Below are 18,376 nucleotides of genomic sequence, written 5' to 3'. Positions count from 1 at the left end.
TGATAGTGCTGTAGCTAAATTTAAAGCGATTCCTTCTGTATTTGATTCGATACCACGTCTCAATATAACAGAGGACTCCTGGTCTAACTTTAGTCCGTCCCAGATTGATCATCTTGTTGACAGTGCCATAGGCTCTCTGAGAATGACACTGGACTCGATAGCCCTCTGAAGAAGAAGACAGTGAGGAAGAGGAGGTTTGCTCCTGGTATAACCCTCAGCCCCGCAAACTGAAGCAATCGTCACAGCTTGAGCATATGGCGTTCAACTAATCTCGAAGAATCCCGCTTAGTTTGGCGAGATAGTCTTAAAACATATAAGAAGGCCCTCCGTAATGCCAGAGCAGCCTATTACTCATCAATAATAGGAAAAATAAAACAACCCCAGGTTTCTCTTCAGCACTGTAGCCAGGCTGACAGAGAGTCACAGCTCTGTGGAGCCGAGCATTCCTATAAACCTTAGTGGTAATGACTTTATGAACTTCTTTAATGAAAAGATTTTAACTATTAGGGACAAGATTAATAATCTCTTGCCCATAACCAGTGCCAATCTGTCCTCAAGTGGAATGGCCTTGGAAACCGCTGTATGCCCTGGTGTATATTTGGAGGGATTTTCTCCTATCAACCGTGACCAATTATTTTCAACGGTTTCTACTTCTAACACGTCTACCTGTCTCTTGGACCCCATCCCGACGAGGCTGCTTAAAGACGTTTTGCCTTTAATTGGCGGCTCTCTATTAGATATTATCAATGTGTCTCTGCTAACAGGCCACGTACCACACTCCTTCAAGGTGGCTGTTATTAAACCTCTCCTGAAGAAGCCCACTCTGGATCCAGAGGTATTGGCTAACTACAGACCGATCTCTAACCTCCCCTTCCTCTCCAAGATCCTTGAGAAAGTGGTCGGAAATCAGTTGTGCGACTTTCTACATCATAATAGTTTATTTGAGAAATTTCAATCAGGATTTAGAAAACACCACAGCACCGAGACGGCACTGGTGAAAATTACAAATGACCTCTTAATGGCAGCAGATAAAGGACTCCTCTCTGTCCTGGTCTTGTTAGACCTTAGTGCTGCATTCGACACCATTGACCATGACATCCTGTTACAGAGGCTGGAGCAGTCGAGTGGCATTTCAGGCACGGCACTAATTTGGTTTAAATCCTATTTATCAGATCGATCTCAGTTTGTATTTGTAGCCGATGACGCCTCGATAACCACCAACGTTAATCACGGAGTTCCACAAGGTTCTGTGCTTGGACCAATTTTATTTACCTTATACATGCTTCCTTTGGGCAATATTATCAGGAAACACTCCATAAACTTTCATTGTTATGCAGATGACACTCAACTATATTTATCGATAAAACCAGAGGAGAGCAACCAACTCTGTAAAATTCAAGCATGTCTTAAAGACATAAAAACATGGATGACCTGCAACTTCTTGATGTTAAACTCAGACAAAACCGAAGTAATTTTAATCGGCCCTGAGCACCTCAGAGATCAATTATCTGGTGATGTGGATTCTGTAGACGGCATTGCCCTGGCATCCAACACCACTGTAAAGAATCTTGGCGTTATCTTTGATCGGGACTTGTCCTTTATCTCCCACGTAAAGCAAATCTCAAGGACTGCATTCTTTCATCTACGTAATATTTCAAAAATCAGGCACATCTTGTCTCAAAAAGATGCAGAAAAATTGGTTCACGCGTTCGTTACTTCGAGACTGGATTACTGCAACTCCTTATTATCAGGCTGCTCTATAAGTCTCTTAGGTCCCTCCAGTTGATCCAGAATGCTGCAGCTCGTGTTCTCACTAAAACTAAGAACAGAGATCACATCACTCCTGCACTAGCTGCTCTGCACTGGCTCCCAGTAAAATCAAGAATCACTTTTAAAATTCTTCTCTTAACCTACAAAGCCTTGATTGGTGATGCTCCATCATATCTTAAGGAGCTTGTCGTACCATATTGCCCCACTAGAGAGCTACGCTCACTAAATGCGGGACTACTTGTAGTTCCTAGAGTCTTAAAAAGTAGAATGGGAGCCAGAGCCTTTTGTTATCAAGCTCCTCTTTTATGGAACCAGCTTCCAATTTCAGTCCGGGAGGCAGACACAGTCACCTCGTTTAAGAATAGACTTAAGACCTTCCTCTTTGACAGAGCTTATAGTTAGGGCTGAATCAGGTTTGCCCTGGTCCCGCCCTTGATATGCTGCTATAGGCTTATAGCTGCCGGGGACGTTTAGGATGCACTGAGTACCTATCTCCTCTTTTTCTCTCCTTAAGGATGAATTTTCATCTCTCAATCACCGTTACTAACTCTGCTTTCTCCCGGAAGTCCTTTTGACTTTCGTCTCATGGGGTCATCGGACCCTATGAGACGGCATAAATCTATCTGCCTGATGGATCGTCTGGGTCGTGGAATTCCTGCTCATGACTACGCCACTGTCCTGTTGAGACTCCGCCCTCCTCCTCCCCACCGCCATCTGCCTGATGGATCGTGGAGGTCTCCATCGTGGAATATGCCTACTATGAACTATTCATACACTCTGTCATATTCATTGAATGTATTTTAACTCTAAATCTGTCCTTCTGTACACATTACATCTATTGCATCTGTCCATCCTAGGAGAGGGATCCTCCTCTGTTGCTCTCCTCCAGGTTTCTTCCTTTTTCCCCTGAAGGGTTATTTGGGAGTTTTTCCTGGTCCGATGTGAGGTTTTGGGGCAGGGATGTCTATGTGTACAGATTGTAAAGCACTCCGAGACAAATTTGTAATTTGTGAAATTGGGCTATACAAATAAACTGAATTGAATTGAATAAATACATATATATATGTACATATAAATATATATACACATATATGTATAAACATATATATATAGATACATATATATATGTACATATAAATATATACACATATATGTATAAACATATACATATATATAAATACATATATACATGTACATATATATACACATCATATATGTATAAACATATACATATATACATGTACATATATATATATATATATGTATAAACATATACATATATATATATACATGTACATATATATATATATACATATATGTATAAACATATATATATAAATACATATACATGTACATATATACAGATATACACATATGTATAAACATATATATAAATACATATATATATACACATAGATATATACATACACACATATATGTATACATATATGTATATATGTGTATATATATGTGTATATATACACATATATATGTCAGAAGCGGTTCCTGGTTCATACAGGGCTCTGTAGCGCACCCCAGAGGGCGTGAGGGTCTGCAGTGCTTCCTGACTGGAGATCTAGGATGGGGGGCAGGCTCGACCAATAGTTCTGTCTGCAGACCTGCGGTCCGTTGTGGTCCGTTGTGGGTTCCGTTGTGGTCCGTTGTGGTCCGTGGGGTCCGTGGGGTCCGTGGGGTCCGTTGTGGTCCGTGGGGTCCGTGGGGTCCGTTGTGGTCCGTTGTGGGTTCTGTTGTGGTCCGTTGTGGTCTGTTGTGGTCCGTTGTGGTCTATTGTGGTCCGTTGTGGATCCGTTGTGATCCGTTGTGGTCCGTTGTGGTCCGTTGTGGTCTGTTGTGGTCCGTTGTGGTCTGTTGTTGTCTGTTGTGGTCCGTTGTGGTCTGTTGTGGTCTGTTGTGGTCTGTTGTGGTCTGTTGTGGTCTGTTGTGGTCCGTTGTGGTCCGTTGTGGTCCGTTGTGGTCTGTTGTGGTCTGTTGTGGTCTGTTGTGGTCCGTTGTGGTCCGTTGTGGTCTGTGGGATCTGTTGTGGTCTGTTGTGGTCTGTTGTGGTCCGTTGTGGTCCGTTGTGGTCTGTTGTGGTCTGTTGTGGTCTGTTGTGGGTTCTGTTGTGGTCTGTGGGATCTGTTGTGGTCTGTTGTTGTCTGTTGTGGTCTGTGGGTTCTGTTGTGGTCTGTGGGTTCTGTTGTGGTCTGTTGTGGTCTGTGGGTTCTGTGGGTTCTGTTGTGGTCTGTGGGTTCTGTGGGGACCCCATAGTGGACCCTCAGCCTGGGGGACAGTGCTTGAGAACTCTGCACATCCCTGTGTGAGTCTGACGTCATGAACATGAGCCTGATGAGGTCTGGAGTCACACTATTATTTGATTCATAATCTATATTTAATAACTAGGGCTGTCAGCGTTAACGCGTTAATCTATGCGATTAATTTGGCCGCGTTAACGCACTAAAATATTTTAACGCAATTAACGCAACTTTGTTTACTTCCGGTGTTCGTTGAAGTGTTTACACTCAAACCGAGTGTCAAACCGCGGCAGTACAGTTTAACACTGTTTCCGTTTTTAAAACAATTATTTCTCCGCGAAAATAAGGAGCAGAAATGAGTTTAACTCGTGGATGAATCAGTCGGGTTTCCTCCTGCTCTCCTTCCTCCCGTCTCCCCCTCTGAGACACAGAGGAACGGAGGGGCGACGTGTCGGGGGACGCGGCGCGGAAAGAACTCTCCACACGAAACCTTCACCGTGATTGGTCAATCCGTTTGTCTGGCAACATTTTGGGGAAAAAACAACCAATTAACACTCAGTAAATCACAAAGGACCTCCCACCTCACGGGTAAGGCCTGTCAGTCAGAGAGAAGAGAACACAGCACCAGGACAACTGAGCCTCATTGAATAGAGCTGAGATTGTTCTGGAATGTTTGATGTAGAACACACGTGTGTATGTGTCATATGCAAACGCCTGTCAGTCAGTCACCAAGGCCACTGGTTCTGCTGTTCAGTGGTAAAGATGACAGGACCAATGGGGTCTCAATATACTTTTTTTTTTTTACTAATCTGATGTTTCACTGAAGAAACAATTTATCATCCACAATATTAAATACCTCGCTGGCACTTTATAGGTAGGAGCCTCTTTGAAAACACAGCTCTGTGTGAAGTTTGGTCTTTAAAAAGAATGAACTTTTAACTTTTAACTTTTAACTGCGATTAATCGCGATTAATTAATCGCAATTTCAAAATGTGCGATTAATTAGTTACTTTTTTTTAATCGATTGACAGCCCTAGTAATAACCCTCGCGTGCAGACATCGGACTAAACTACATACATCCCATCATGTAATGATTTGTGCAACAGTAATATTAATACTCTCAAGTCTCTTTTCAGTTCAATTTAATATGAACAGATTGTAAATATTACTAATATGTATTATTAAATACATACAATTAACCGATATTTTATTTAAAATGTATAATAACATTTAAAATACGATACATTATTAGAGACATTTGAAAAAAGGCTGTTTCTTAGCAACAGCCTTCTGGTCTCCAGTGTGTATTTGCGACGTGTTCATAAGGAGCTTGGGGCCCCGCGCCTTACCTCGCAGGCATCGGGCTCCATCCGGGTGATTGGTTGGAGGAAACTACTTGACGGTCCTGCGAGTCAAGCCGAGGGCGGCGCGAACCCGCGTGACGTCATCAGTAGTTAGACGCTGAACTTCCTAGTTTTGGGACTTTGATGGCAACAGAGTGACGTGGCTCCGGGAGCCATTGTTCCTGCTTCTTCTCCGGGAGGACCATGACTTTCATCCGACTTCTGGTTCCGGTCTGCTGGCTGGTCGCGTCCGTTGTGGGGGATCCCGGTACCGGCATCGCGGTGACGAACTCCAGCTCGGGGGGGCTGAACGGCACGCGCAGCGGCGGGAAGAGCTCGCGCGGGTTCGACGGGCTGCTGCGCGTGGACAGCTCCATGATGCAGCGGGCCCTGTACGTCCTCATCGGCATCACCGTCATCGGGGTCCTGTACTTCCTGGTCCGGGCCGTGCGGTGAGAGCCAGCCGCCATTGTTCCGGTCCGGATGACCGCCGGGTTCTGAGACTCAGTTCCAGGCGGAAGTGAAGAGACGCGCGCGCGCATTGCTCTTGACTTAAATCACGAGATGCATGAATCAAGACTGACGTGACGTCACGTTCAGCGTTAAATATGTTAAAGTTAAACATGTTAACGTTAAACATGTTAACGTTAAACGTGTTAACGTCAAACATGTCAAAGTTAAACATGTTAACGTTAAACATGTTACCGTCAAACGTATTAAAGTTAAACATGTTAACGTTAAACATGTTAACGTTAAACATGTTACCATCAAACGTATTAAAGTTAAACATGTTAACGTTAAACATGTTAACGTTAAACATGTTACCGTCAAACGTATTAAAGTTAAACATGTTAACGTTAAACATGTTAACGTCAAACGTGTTAAAGTTAAACATGTTAACGTCAAACGTGTTAACTTTAACGTTAATGTTAAACATGTTAGAGTTAAACATGTTAAAGTTAAACATATTAATGTTAAACATGTTAACGTCAAACATGTTAATGTCAAACGTGTTCAAGTTAAACATGTTAACGTTAAACATGTTAACTTTAACGTTAATGTTAAACATGTTAGAGTTAAACATGTTAAAGTTAAACATATTAAAGTTAAACGTGTTAACGTTAAACATGTTAACGTAAAACATATTAATGTTAATCATGTTAACGTCAAACATGTTAAAGTTAAACATGTTAACGTTAAACATGTTAATGTTAAACATGTTCAAGTTAAACATGTTAACGTTAAACATGTTAAAGTCAAACATGTTAACGTTAAACATGTTAACGTTAAACATGTTAACGTTAAACATGTTAACGTCAAACATGTTAACGTCAAACATGTTAACGTCAAACATGTTAACGTCAAACATGTTAAAGTTAAACATGTTAACGTCAAACATGTTAACGTTAAACATGTTAACGTCAAACATGTTAACGTTAAAGGGTACCTGTAGTGAAAGCGAATATGTAGCCAGATCAAAAGATAATGTGTTTCTAAAGGTTATTCATGCACTGACGGTCCAGTATTCAATAACAATACGTAGTTTAGGCTGTTCAAAGTCCTCAACTCCGACATGCGACATTGCACTGGAGCTTGAATATGTCGCGGGTGGTGTGACGTCACATCGTTGAGAGATCGACAGCCAGCCACAGCGGATGTGTTCAGATACCAATATAAACAACGTCGAGCGCTCGCAAACAAATGCTGAGAGATTGATAATATGGACGATGAAAGATTGTCTGATTCAGCAACTGGATACTTGTTTGAACCTTTAAAAGCAGACTATCCCCATTTAGTGAATTGTGACAGCGATGATAGCGATGATTCTGATGAAGTTGATGGCGAAGGACCGCCGGTCCAGATGCTTCACCGTGCGGACCGTGCACGCAAGTCGGCGGACGTTTGGTGCAGTTGTGGGAAATGTGTGCCACAAAAAACAGACAGTGCATTTGTTGTAAAGAGCACGAACTTATGTCCGATGATATAGTGACATTAGACCTCATCTGCTTCACACAAAAGCGTGAGCTTGATAGCTACATCGCGCATAAGCCAGCGCTGGAGATGTCTCTCATTGATGCAATGATCGGCCGACATGTTCGAGGGTGCTAGTGACTTTTTCTTTGCTCCGTCCGTCCCGATGCGCGCAAACCGGTGTCGGGAGCTCCGCGGCGCACGAGACGGCGGGCAGAGGACTGTCAGCGCAACACGTAGAGACAGAAATGACGTGCTTCTGCTGTAATGTGGCGCTATAGAGAAAGTGACAGGGGGGCGGGCCAATTTTTTTAATGTCATGCGATCTACCAATACTACGCCGCGATCGACTGGCAGGTCGCCGCGATCGACGTATTGAGCACCCCTGATATAGATTGTGTAATTCTTGAGGCCACCGATCTATCCCAAGAAGCAACGCGTGTAGAAGTGGCTCCGGATTGGCTGAATTCCTTTCAACGACTCTACGTCATAGTTAGCTTTGACATGAGTAAATAACTGGCAATATGTCAGCGCCCTGAAGCGTTCACGGACTCGGAATGTTGACAAAGAAATGTAAAGCCTCGGGCTATGCGTGACTTGTTGACAATAGCGGCCGGGTAAATATGATTTATTTGATGCGCCGAATGGATGTAGCACGTTGTTGTTTTGCACTACAGGTACCCTTTAAACATGTTAACGTTAAACATGTTAAAGTTAAACATGTTAATGTCAAACATGTTAAAGTTAAACATGTTAACGTTAAACATGTTTAACGTTAAACATGTTAAAGTTAAACAAGTTAAACATGTTAACGTTAAACATGTTAACGTTAAACATGTTAACGTCAAACATGTTAACTTTAACATGTTAATGTTAAACATGTTCAAGTTAAACAAGTTAAACATGTTAACGTCAAACATGTTCAAGTTAAACATGTTAACGTCAAACATGTTAAAGTTAAACATGTTTGATGTTAACAAACATGTTAACGTCAAATGTGTTAACGTTAAACATGTTAACGTTAAACATGTTAATGTTAAACATATTAATGTTAAATATGTTAACGTTAAACATGTTAAAGATGTTAAAGTTAAATCTTCACGTTTGGTGTGTTTCTGAAGTACTTCTTGAATATGTTGTTCTATGATGTCATCTCCAGACGTGGTGATGACATCATCGATAGAATATGATCTGTAGTTTCATGGATCTCACTCACCGCGAAACGTTGAAACACTTCACGTCAAAACAACTGTCAGCTCCACTTCCTCACCCAACAGCCCTGCTTCCTGTCCTGCTTCCTATTCTGCTTCCTGTCCTGCTTCCGATTCTGCTTTCTGTCCTGCTTCCCATCTTACTTCCTATCCTGCTTCATGTCCTACTTCCTGTCATTCTCCCTATCATACTTCCTGTCCTACTTCCTACCATACTTCCTGTCCTACTTCCGATCATTCTTCCTATCATACTTCCTGCCCTACTTCCTGTCCTGCTTCCTATCCTGCTTCCTGTCCTACTCCCTGTCCTGCTTCCTATTCAGCTTCCTGTCCTGCTTCCCATATTAATTCCTATCATGCTTCCTGTCTTACTTACTGTCCTGCTTCCTGTCCTACTTCCTATCCTACTTCCTGTCCTGCTTCCTGTCCTGCTTCCTGTCCTGCTTCCTGTCCTACTCCCCCCCCCCCCCCCCCCCGGACCCCAGTGTGACCTGCGCTGTGTCTCTCAGGCTCAAGCGTCCGGCCCTCAAGAAGAAGTACGGGCTGCTGTCCAGCTACGAGGACTCGGTGGAGATGGAGGCCGTGGAGAGCGAGGAGGACGACACGCTGTATGAGGCCCGCAGCCTGCGCAGGTCAGAGGTCACAACAACAAGCATCCCAGCTGATCAGGGGGTGAGAGGTCTTGATCTGATCAGTGTTGTCTGTCCTCTGTTCAGGTGAGGCGTCTTCAGCGGACTGATCAGAGACATTGATGATGGATTGATGACCAAGCTGTGATTGACCTTTAACACCAAAGTTGCTCCACCCGAGCAGGACGTTGTGCTTTTCTTAAGGTGGTATTGGAGATAGAAGAAAGGAGTTGGTGAAGAAGCCGCTGTGACGGTTTTGCGGATGCTTACGATAATTGCCTTCTGCTAATTATTATTATTATTATTATTATTTTCTTTTCCATGTCTTTCATTGGGAGCTTGTTCGGCCGCACGTGTGCTTTAACTACTGCAAACTGACTCCAGACCAGCTGCACAGAGACTCCTCATGATGATGTCATCCAGTACCAACCAGCTGATGTCATCCAGTACCAACCGGGTTGAGGGGAAAGACGCAGCTCTTTGTTTCTTCTTCTCTCCTTTTGGACGTTTCAGTCTCATTTCTACATGGAGGAGGAGGAGCAGGAGAAAGAAGAAGATGAGGAGGAGGAAGGGAGCAGGAAGAAGAAGAGTAGCAGGAGGAGTCACTTTGACACAAACAGCTGTGTTGACTCTGCAGACCAACTTCCTGTTGACTGATTTGTGATTCTGATGATCAATGAAATCACAAGAGGTCCGAAAAATCTAAAATATCAAAACACGTCAACAGTGTAACAAACAAACAAACATGATGTCAACACATGTCAACAAACATGTTGACACACATGTCAACAAACATGATGTCAACACAGACGGCTCAATATAAACTGCAGTATTTTCAAAATAAAACTAGAAAACGAAACGCTGTGTTTTTATTCAATAAGAGAACGTGTTGCATGTTATGTGTGTATTTATATATTATATGTATATATATATATTTATACATATATATGTGTGTATGATATGAATTCATCATTACAGACTGGGTGATCCTGCAGCTGTCCCCGTGCAGCAGCAGCAGCAGCAGCAGGAGGAGGAGGAGGATGATATTCTCCAATCAGAATCAGAAACAGTTTTATTGCCAGGAATGTTTACACAAACGAGGAATTTTTTTTGGCGGTAGGTGCAACATTTGGACATGACAAACAACAATCATCACGACAGAAAGACAACAAATAATGTGAAAGTGTTTGGGTGTGTGCTTCAAGTGGTGTGTTTTAGTTAAAAGTGTATGTTACATGTGGCGTGTGTGTGTGGAGGAGGCCTCAAGTTAAAGTGCATGTTAAAGTGACGTGTGTGGAGGAGGCCTCCAGGAGGGAAGAAGAAGGAGGAGGGAGGAGGAGTAGGAGGAAGAGGAAGGAGAGAGGAAGGTGGAAGAAGAGGTGGTAGTCCTGGGGGTGACAGTCAGTCAGTCCCGGGTTCCATTGATGAGCCCGACCGCCGACGGGAAAAAACTTTTGGTGTGGCGGGTGGTCTTTGTCCTGATGGACCGCAGCCTCCTCCCCGAGGGAGGACTCGAACAGGAGTGTCCAGGGTGGGAGGGTCAGCGACAATCTTTCTGGCCGCTTCAGTGACCTGGAAGTGAACAGGACCTGGAGGAAGGCAGATTGCAGCCGATAACCCTCTCGGCCGGCGGATGATGCTCTGCAGCCTGCGCTTGTCTTTGGCTGTGGCTGCAGGGTGCCAGGCGGTGATGGAGGAGCAGATGATGGACTCAACGATGGCCGTGTAGAATTGTACCATCATTCTCCTTGGCAGGTTGAATTTCCTCAGCTGCCTCAGGAAGAACATCCTCTGCTGGGCCTTCTTGGTGATGGAGCCGATGTTCAGCTCCCACTTGAGGTCCTGGGAGATGATGGAGCCCAGGAGCGGAAGGACTCCACAGCGTCGGCAGAGTCACACAGGATGAGAGGGGCGGGTGGGGCTGCATTCCTCCTGAAATCCACAACCATCTCCACTGTCTTTAGAGCGTTGAGCTCCAGGTTGTTCTGGCTGCACCAGGTCACCAGGTGGTCAGTCTCCCACCTGTAGGCGGTCTCGTCCCCACCAGAGATGAGCCCAATGAGGGTGGTGTCATCCGCAAACTTTAGAGAGCTTGTAGTACCATATTACCCCACTAGAGGGCGTGTAGTACCATATTACCCCACTAGAGGTCTTGTAGTACCATATTACCCCACTAGAGGGCTTGTAGTACCATATTACCCCACTAGACAGCTTGTAGTACCATATTACCCCACTAGAGGGCTTGTAGTACCATGTTACCCCACTAGAGAGCTTGTAGTACCATGTTACCCCACTAGAGAGCTTGTAGTACCATGTTACCCCACTAGAGAGCTTGTAGTACCATGTTACCCCACTAGAGGGCTTGTAGTACCATGTTGCCCCACTAGAGAGCTTGTAGTACCATATTACCCCACTAGAGAGCTTGTAGTACCATATTGCCCCACTAGAGAGCTTGTAGTACCATGTTACCCCACTAGAGGCTTGTAGTACCATATTACCCCACTAGAGAGCTTGTGGTACCATGTTACCCCACTAGAGAGCTTGTGGTACCATGTTACCCCACTAGAGGCTTGTAGTACCATGTTACCCCACTAGAGGGCTTGTAGTACCATGTTGCCCCACTAGAGAGCTTGTAGTACCATGTTGCCCACTAGAGAGCTTGTAGTACCATGTTACCCCACTAGAGAGCTTGTGGTACCATGTTACCCCACTAGAGGCTTGTAGTACCATGTTGCTCCACTAGAGGCTTGTAGTACCATGTTACCCCACTAGAGGCTTGTGGTACCATGTTACCCCACTAGAGAGCTTGTAGTACCATGTTACCCCACTAGAGAGCTTGTAGTACCATATTACCCCACTAGAGAGCTTGTAGTATCATGTTACCCCACTAGAGGGCTTGTAGTACCATGTTGCCCCACTAGAGAGCTTGTAGTACCATATTACCCTATAGAGAGCTTGTAGTACCATGTTACCCCACTAGAGAGCTTGTAGTACCATGTTACCCCACTAGAGAGCTTGTAGTACCATGTTACCCCACTAGAGAGCTTGTAGTACCATATTACCCCACTAGAGAGCTTGTAGTACCATGTTACCCCACTAGAGAGCTTGTAGTACCATATTACCCACTAGAGGCTTGTAGTACCATGTTACCCCACTAGAGAGCTTGTAGTACCATATTACCCCACTAGAGGGCTTGTAGTACCATGTTACCCCACTAGAGGGCTTGTGGTACCATGTTGCCCCACTAGAGGCTTGTAGTACCATATTACCCCACTAGAGAGCTTGTAGTACCATGTTCCCACTAGAGAGCTTGTGGTACCATGTTACCCCACTAGAGAGCTTGTAGTACCATGTTACCCTACTAGAGAGCTTGTAGTACCATGTTACCCCACTAGAGGCTTGTAGTACCATGTTACCCCACTAGAGGGCTTGTAGTACCATGTTACCCCACTAGAGGCTTGTAGTACCATGTTACCCCACTAGAGAGCTTGTAGTACCATGTTACCCACTAGAGCTTGTAGTACCATGTTACCCCACTAGAGAGCTTGTAGTACCATGTTACCCCACTAGAGGCTTGTAGTACCATGTTACCCCACTAGAGGCTTGTAGTACCATGTTGCCCACTAGAGGCTTGTAGTACCATGTTGCCCCACTAGAGGCTTGTAGTACCATGTTACCCCACTAGAGGGCTTGTAGTACCATGTTACCCCACTAGAGGCTTGTAGTACCATGTTACCCCACTAGAGAGCTTGTAGTACCATGTTGCCCACTAGAGGCTTGTAGTACCATGTTACCCCACTAGAGGGCTTGTAGTACCATGTTACCCCACTAGAGAACTTGTGGTACCATGTTGCCCCACTAGAGGGCTTGTAGTACCATGTTGCCCCACTAGAGGCTTGTAGTACCATGTTACCCCACTAGAGAGCTTGTAGTACCATGTTATCCCACTAGAGAGCTTGTGGTACCATGTTACCCCACTAGAGAGCTTGTAGTACCATGTTACCCCACTAGAGAGCTTGTAGTACCATGTTACCCCACTAGAGGCTTGTAGTACCATGTTACCCACTAGAGGCTTGTAGTACCATGTTGCCCCACTAGAGAGCTTGTAGTACCATGTTACCCCACTAGAGAGCTTGTAGTACCATGTTACCCCACTAGAGAGCTTGTAGTACCATGTTGCCCACTAGAGAGCTTGTAGTACCATGTTACCCCACTAGAGAGCTTGTAGTACCATGTTACCCACTAGAGAGCTTGTAGTACCATGTTACCCCACTAGAGAGCTTGTAGTACCATGTTACCCCACTAGAGAGCTTGTAGTACCATGTTACCCCACTAGAGGCTTGTAGTACCATATTACCCACAAGAGTGCTTGTAGTACCATGTTACCCCACTAGTGAGCTTGTGGTACCATGTTACCCCACTAGAGCTTGTAGTACCATGTTACCCCACTAGAGAGCTTGTAGTACCATGTTACCCCACTAGAGAGCTTGTAGTACCATGTTACCCCACTAGAGAGCTTGTAGTACCATATTACCCACTAGAGAGCTTGTAGTACCATGTTACCCCACTAGAGAGCTTGTAGTACCATGTTACCCCACTAGAGAGCTTGTAGTACCATGTTGCCCCACTAGAGGGCTTGTAGTACCATGTTACCCCACTAGAGAGCTTGTAGTACCATATTGCCCCACTAGAGGCTTGTAGTACCATGTTGCCCCACTAGAGGGCTTGTAGTACCATATTACCCCACTAGAGAGCTTGTAGTACCATGTTACCCACTAGAGGGCTTGTAGTACCATGTTACCCCACTAGAGGGCTTGTAGTACCATGTTACCCCACTAGAGGGCTTGTAGTACCATGTTACCCCACTAGAGGCTTGTAGTACCATGTTACCCACTAGAGGCTTGTAGTACCATGTTACCCCACTAGAGAGCTTGTAGTACCATGTTACCCCACTAGAGGGCTTGTAGTACCATGTTACCCCACTAGAGAGCTTGTAGTACCATGTTACCCCACTAGAGGGCTTGTAGTACCATGTTACCCCACTAGAGAGCTTGTAGTACCATGTTACCCCACTAGAGAGCTTGTAGTACCATGTTACCCCACTAGAGAGCTTGTAGTACCATGTTACCCACTAGAGAGCTTGTAGTACCATGTTACCCCACTAGAGGGCTTGTAGTACCATGTTACCCCACTAGAGAGCTTGTAGTACCATGTTACCCCACTAGAGAGCCTGTAGTACCATATTACCCCACTAGAGGGCTTGTAGTACCATGTTACCCCACTAGAGGCCCACTGCTCTGCATCGCGCACGCAGAGCGACATGGAGACGGAGCCTGCTCCTCGTGACTCCGCCCCGTTCTCAAGCTGCAGGGATCCAAACCCGCCGGCGCTCTTGAGCAACCGGCCCGAGACAATGAGGGCCGGTTGCCACGGGAGCATGTTTACCTGTGTTGACTCACGGGCCTGAGAGGCATGGGCGTGTGTGTGAGAGTGTGTGTGTGTGTGTGTGAGTGTGTGTGTGTGTGTGTGAGAGTGTGTGTGTGTGTGAGTGTGTGTGTGTGTGTGTGTGTGTGAGTGTGTGTGTGAGTGTGAGTGTGTGTGTGAGTGTGTGTGTGTGTGAGTGTGTGTGTGTGTGTGTGTGAGTGTGTGTGTGTGTGTGTGAGAGTGTGTGTGTGTGTGAGTGTGAGTGTGTGTGTGTGTGTGAGAGTGTGTGAGAGTGTGTGTGTGTGTGAGTGTGTGTGTGAGTGTGTGTGTGTGAGAGTGTGTGTGTGTGAGAGTGTGTGTGTGTGAGAGTGTGTGATAGTGTGTGTGTGTGTGTGAGTGTGTGTGTGAGTGTGAGTGTGTGTGTGTGTGAGTGTGTGTGAGTGTGTGTGTGTGTGTGAGAGTGTGAGAGTGTGTGTGAGTGTGTGAGAGTGTGTGTGTGAGTGTGTGTGTGTGTGTGTGAGTGTGTGTGAGAGTGTGAGTGTGTGTGTGTGTGTGTGTGTGAGTGTGAGTGAGTGTGTGAGTGTGTGTGAGTGTGTGTGTGTGAGAGTGTGTGTGTGAGAGTGTGTGTGTGTGTGTGTGAGTGTGTGTGAGAGTGTGTGTGTGTGTGAGTGTGTGTGTGTGTGTGTGTGTGTGTGTGTGTGTGTGTGTGTGTGTGTGTGTGTGTGTGTGTGAGAGTGTGTGTGTGTGGGGGGGGTCAGGTCTACAGGGTGTGGCTCTGCAGTGGAAGTCCAAACCCTCTGGTGGAGTCCTCTGGCTGCAGCCCAGCTCACCTGTGGAATTCAAGCAAAGCTTTTTTATCCCTGTTTACAGCCCAGAGAGCTACTCGCTGTGTGACCTCTGGCTGCAGGAAGATCAGGGTCCACTGAGCCATCGTTACACATCAACACCACATTGTTTGATTCTGCTGAGCTCGTAGTGAAGTCTCTAGTTTCCTACTTTATGATTTACATTGAACACAACCACATGTTGAGACTCCGCCCACTCCGCCACTCCTCCTCCCCACCGCCATCTGCCTGATGGATCGTGGAGGTCTCCATCGTGGAATATGCCTACTATGAACTATTCATACACTCTGTCACATTCATTGAATGTATTTTAACTCTAAATCTGTCCTTCTGGTCACATGACATCTATTGTTCTGTCCATCCTGGAGAGGGATCCTCCTCTGTTCTCTCCTCAAGGGTTCTTCCCTTTTTTTCCCCCTGAAGGGTTATTTGGGAGTTTTTCCTGGTCCGATGTGAGGTCAAAGGTCAGGGATGTCTATGTGTACAGATTGTAAAGCACTCCGAGACTAATTTGTAATTTGTGAAATTGGGCTATACAAATAAACTGAATTGAATTGAATGACATCTATTGTTCATCTGGTCACATGACATCTATTGTTCATCTGATCACATGACATCTATTGTTCATCTGGTCACATGACATCTATTGTTCATCTGGTCACATGACATCTATTGTTCACCTGGTCACATGACATCTATTGTTCATCTGGTCACATGACATCTATTGTTCATCTAGTCACATGACATCTATTGTTCATCTGGTCACATGACATCTATTGTTCATCTGGTCACATGACATCTATTGTTCATCTAGTCACATGACATCTATTGTTCATCTAGTCACATGACATCTATTGTTCATCTGGTCACATGACATCTATTGTTCATCTGGTCACATGACATCTATTGTTCATCTAGTCACATGACATCTATTGTTCATCTGGTCACACAACATCTATTGTTCATCTAGTCACATGACATCTATTGTTCATCTGGTCACATGACATCTATTGTTCATCTGGTCACATGACATCTATTGTTCATCTGGTCACATGACATCTATTGTTCACCTGGTCACATGACATCTATTGTTCATCTGGTCACATGACATCTATTGTTCATCTGGTCACATGACATCTATTGTTCATCTGGTCACATGACATCTATTGTTCATCTGGTCACATGACATCTATTGTTCATCTGGTCACATGACATCTATTGTTCATCTAGTCACATGACATCTATTGTTCATCTAGTCACATGACATCTATTGTTCATCTGGTCACACAACATCTATTGTTCATCTGGTCACATGACATCTATTGTTCATCTGGTCACATGACATCTATTGTTCATCTGGTCACATGACATCTATTGTTCATCTGGTCACATGACATCTATTGTTCACCTGGTCACATGACATCTATTGTTCATCTGGTCACATGACATCTATTGTTCATCTGGTCACATGACATCTATTGTTCACCTGGTCACATGACATCTATTGTTCATCTGGTGACATGACATCTATTGTTCATCTGGTCACATGACATCTATTGATCATCTGGTCACATGCCATCTATTGTTCATCTGGTCACATGACATCTATTGTTCATCTGGTCACATGACATCTATTGTTCATCTAGTCACATGAGATCTATTGTTCATCTAGTCACATGACATCTATTGTTCATCTGGTCTCATGACATCTATTGTTCATCTAGTCACATGACATCTATTGTTCATCTGGTCACATGACATCTATTGTTCATCTGGTCTCATGACATCTATTGTTCATCTGGTCTCATGACATCTATTGTTCATCTGGTCTCATGACATCTATTGTTCATCTGGTAGCAGCAACACAAGAAAAAAAAAAGAAAAAAAAAAAAAACACATGACATCTAAGAAGGGTTGTTCATCTGGTCACATGACATCTATTGTTCATCTGGTCTCATGACATCTATTGTTCATCTGGTCACATGACATCTATTGTTCATCTGGTCACATGACATCTATTGAGAAAGTTCATCTGGTCACATGACATCTATTGTTCACCTGGTCACATGACATCTATTGTTCACCTGGTCACATGACATATATTGTTCATCTGGTCACATGACATCTATTGTTCATCTGGTCACATATCTGTGTTCATCTAGTCACATGACATCTAGCCCAGTCATCTGAATGCTCATGACATCTAACCAGTTTGTTCATCTAGTCTCATGACATCTATTGTTCATCTGGTCACATGACATCTATTGTTCATCTGGTCACATGACATCTATTGTTCATCTGGTCACATGACATCTATTGTTCATCTGGTCACATGACATCTATTGTTCATCTGGTCTGACATCTATTGTTCATCTGGTCCCATGACATCTATTGTTCATCTGGTCACATGACATCTATTGTTCATCTGGTCACATGACATCTATTGTTCATCTAGTCACATGACATCTATTGTTCATCTGGTCACATGACATCTATTGTTCATCTGGTCACATGACATCTATTGTTCATCTGGTCACATGACATCTATTGTTCATCTGGTCACATGACATCTATTGTTCATCTGGTCACATGACATCTATTGTTCATCTGGTCACATGACATCTATTGTTCACAGCACCCACTGGTCACATGACATCTATTGTTCAAGATCCTGTCTGGTCACATGACAACCGCCTCTATTGTTCATCTGGTCAGATGTGCTGACATCTATTGTGCTAGAAGTCATCTGGTCTGCTCTCCATCAACTGACTGTCCCCCATCTATTGTTCATCTGGTCACAGCTCAGCCGCCTGACATCTATTATTCATCTGGACACATGACATCAGAAACATTGTTCATCTGGTCATGACCTCTAAACTCACTTGTTCATCTGGTCACATGACATCTATTGTTCATCTGGGGTAGTCGCAT

At 44.4% G+C, this 18,376-nt stretch overlaps 1 protein-coding gene across 1 annotated transcript; it reads left to right on the top strand.

The window, feature by feature from the left end:
* Window positions 1-5,484: 5,484 nt before the first annotated feature.
* fam174c (family with sequence similarity 174 member C) lies at window positions 5,485-10,035 on the top strand. Its single transcript, XM_056414520.1, has 3 exons — window positions 5,485-5,817; window positions 9,057-9,179; window positions 9,264-10,035. Exons 1-3 carry the CDS (start codon window positions 5,570-5,572, stop codon window positions 9,265-9,267), a joined length of 375 nt encoding a protein of 124 aa, XP_056270495.1. The 5' UTR covers window positions 5,485-5,569; the 3' UTR covers window positions 9,268-10,035.
* Window positions 10,036-18,376: the final 8,341 nt, after the last annotated feature.

The sequence above is a fragment of the Pseudoliparis swirei genome, chromosome 5 (assembly GCF_029220125.1).
Source record: "Pseudoliparis swirei isolate HS2019 ecotype Mariana Trench chromosome 5, NWPU_hadal_v1, whole genome shotgun sequence".
Taxonomy (NCBI): domain Eukaryota; kingdom Metazoa; phylum Chordata; class Actinopteri; order Perciformes; family Liparidae; genus Pseudoliparis; species Pseudoliparis swirei.
Note: the sequence above shows the minus strand (reverse complement) of the source record. Positions and strands in the feature narration are given on the sequence as shown.

Bases quoted from the DNA above. Each gene is read 5' to 3' on its own strand.
- fam174c (XM_056414520.1), top strand. From the start codon at position 5,570: ATGACTTTCATCCGACTTCTGGTTCCGGTCTGCTGGCTGGTCGCGTCC. The intron at 5,818-9,056 runs GTGAGAGCCAGC...TGTGTCTCTCAG, and splicing joins TTCCTGGTCCGGGCCGTGCG to GCTCAAGCGTCCGGCCCTCA.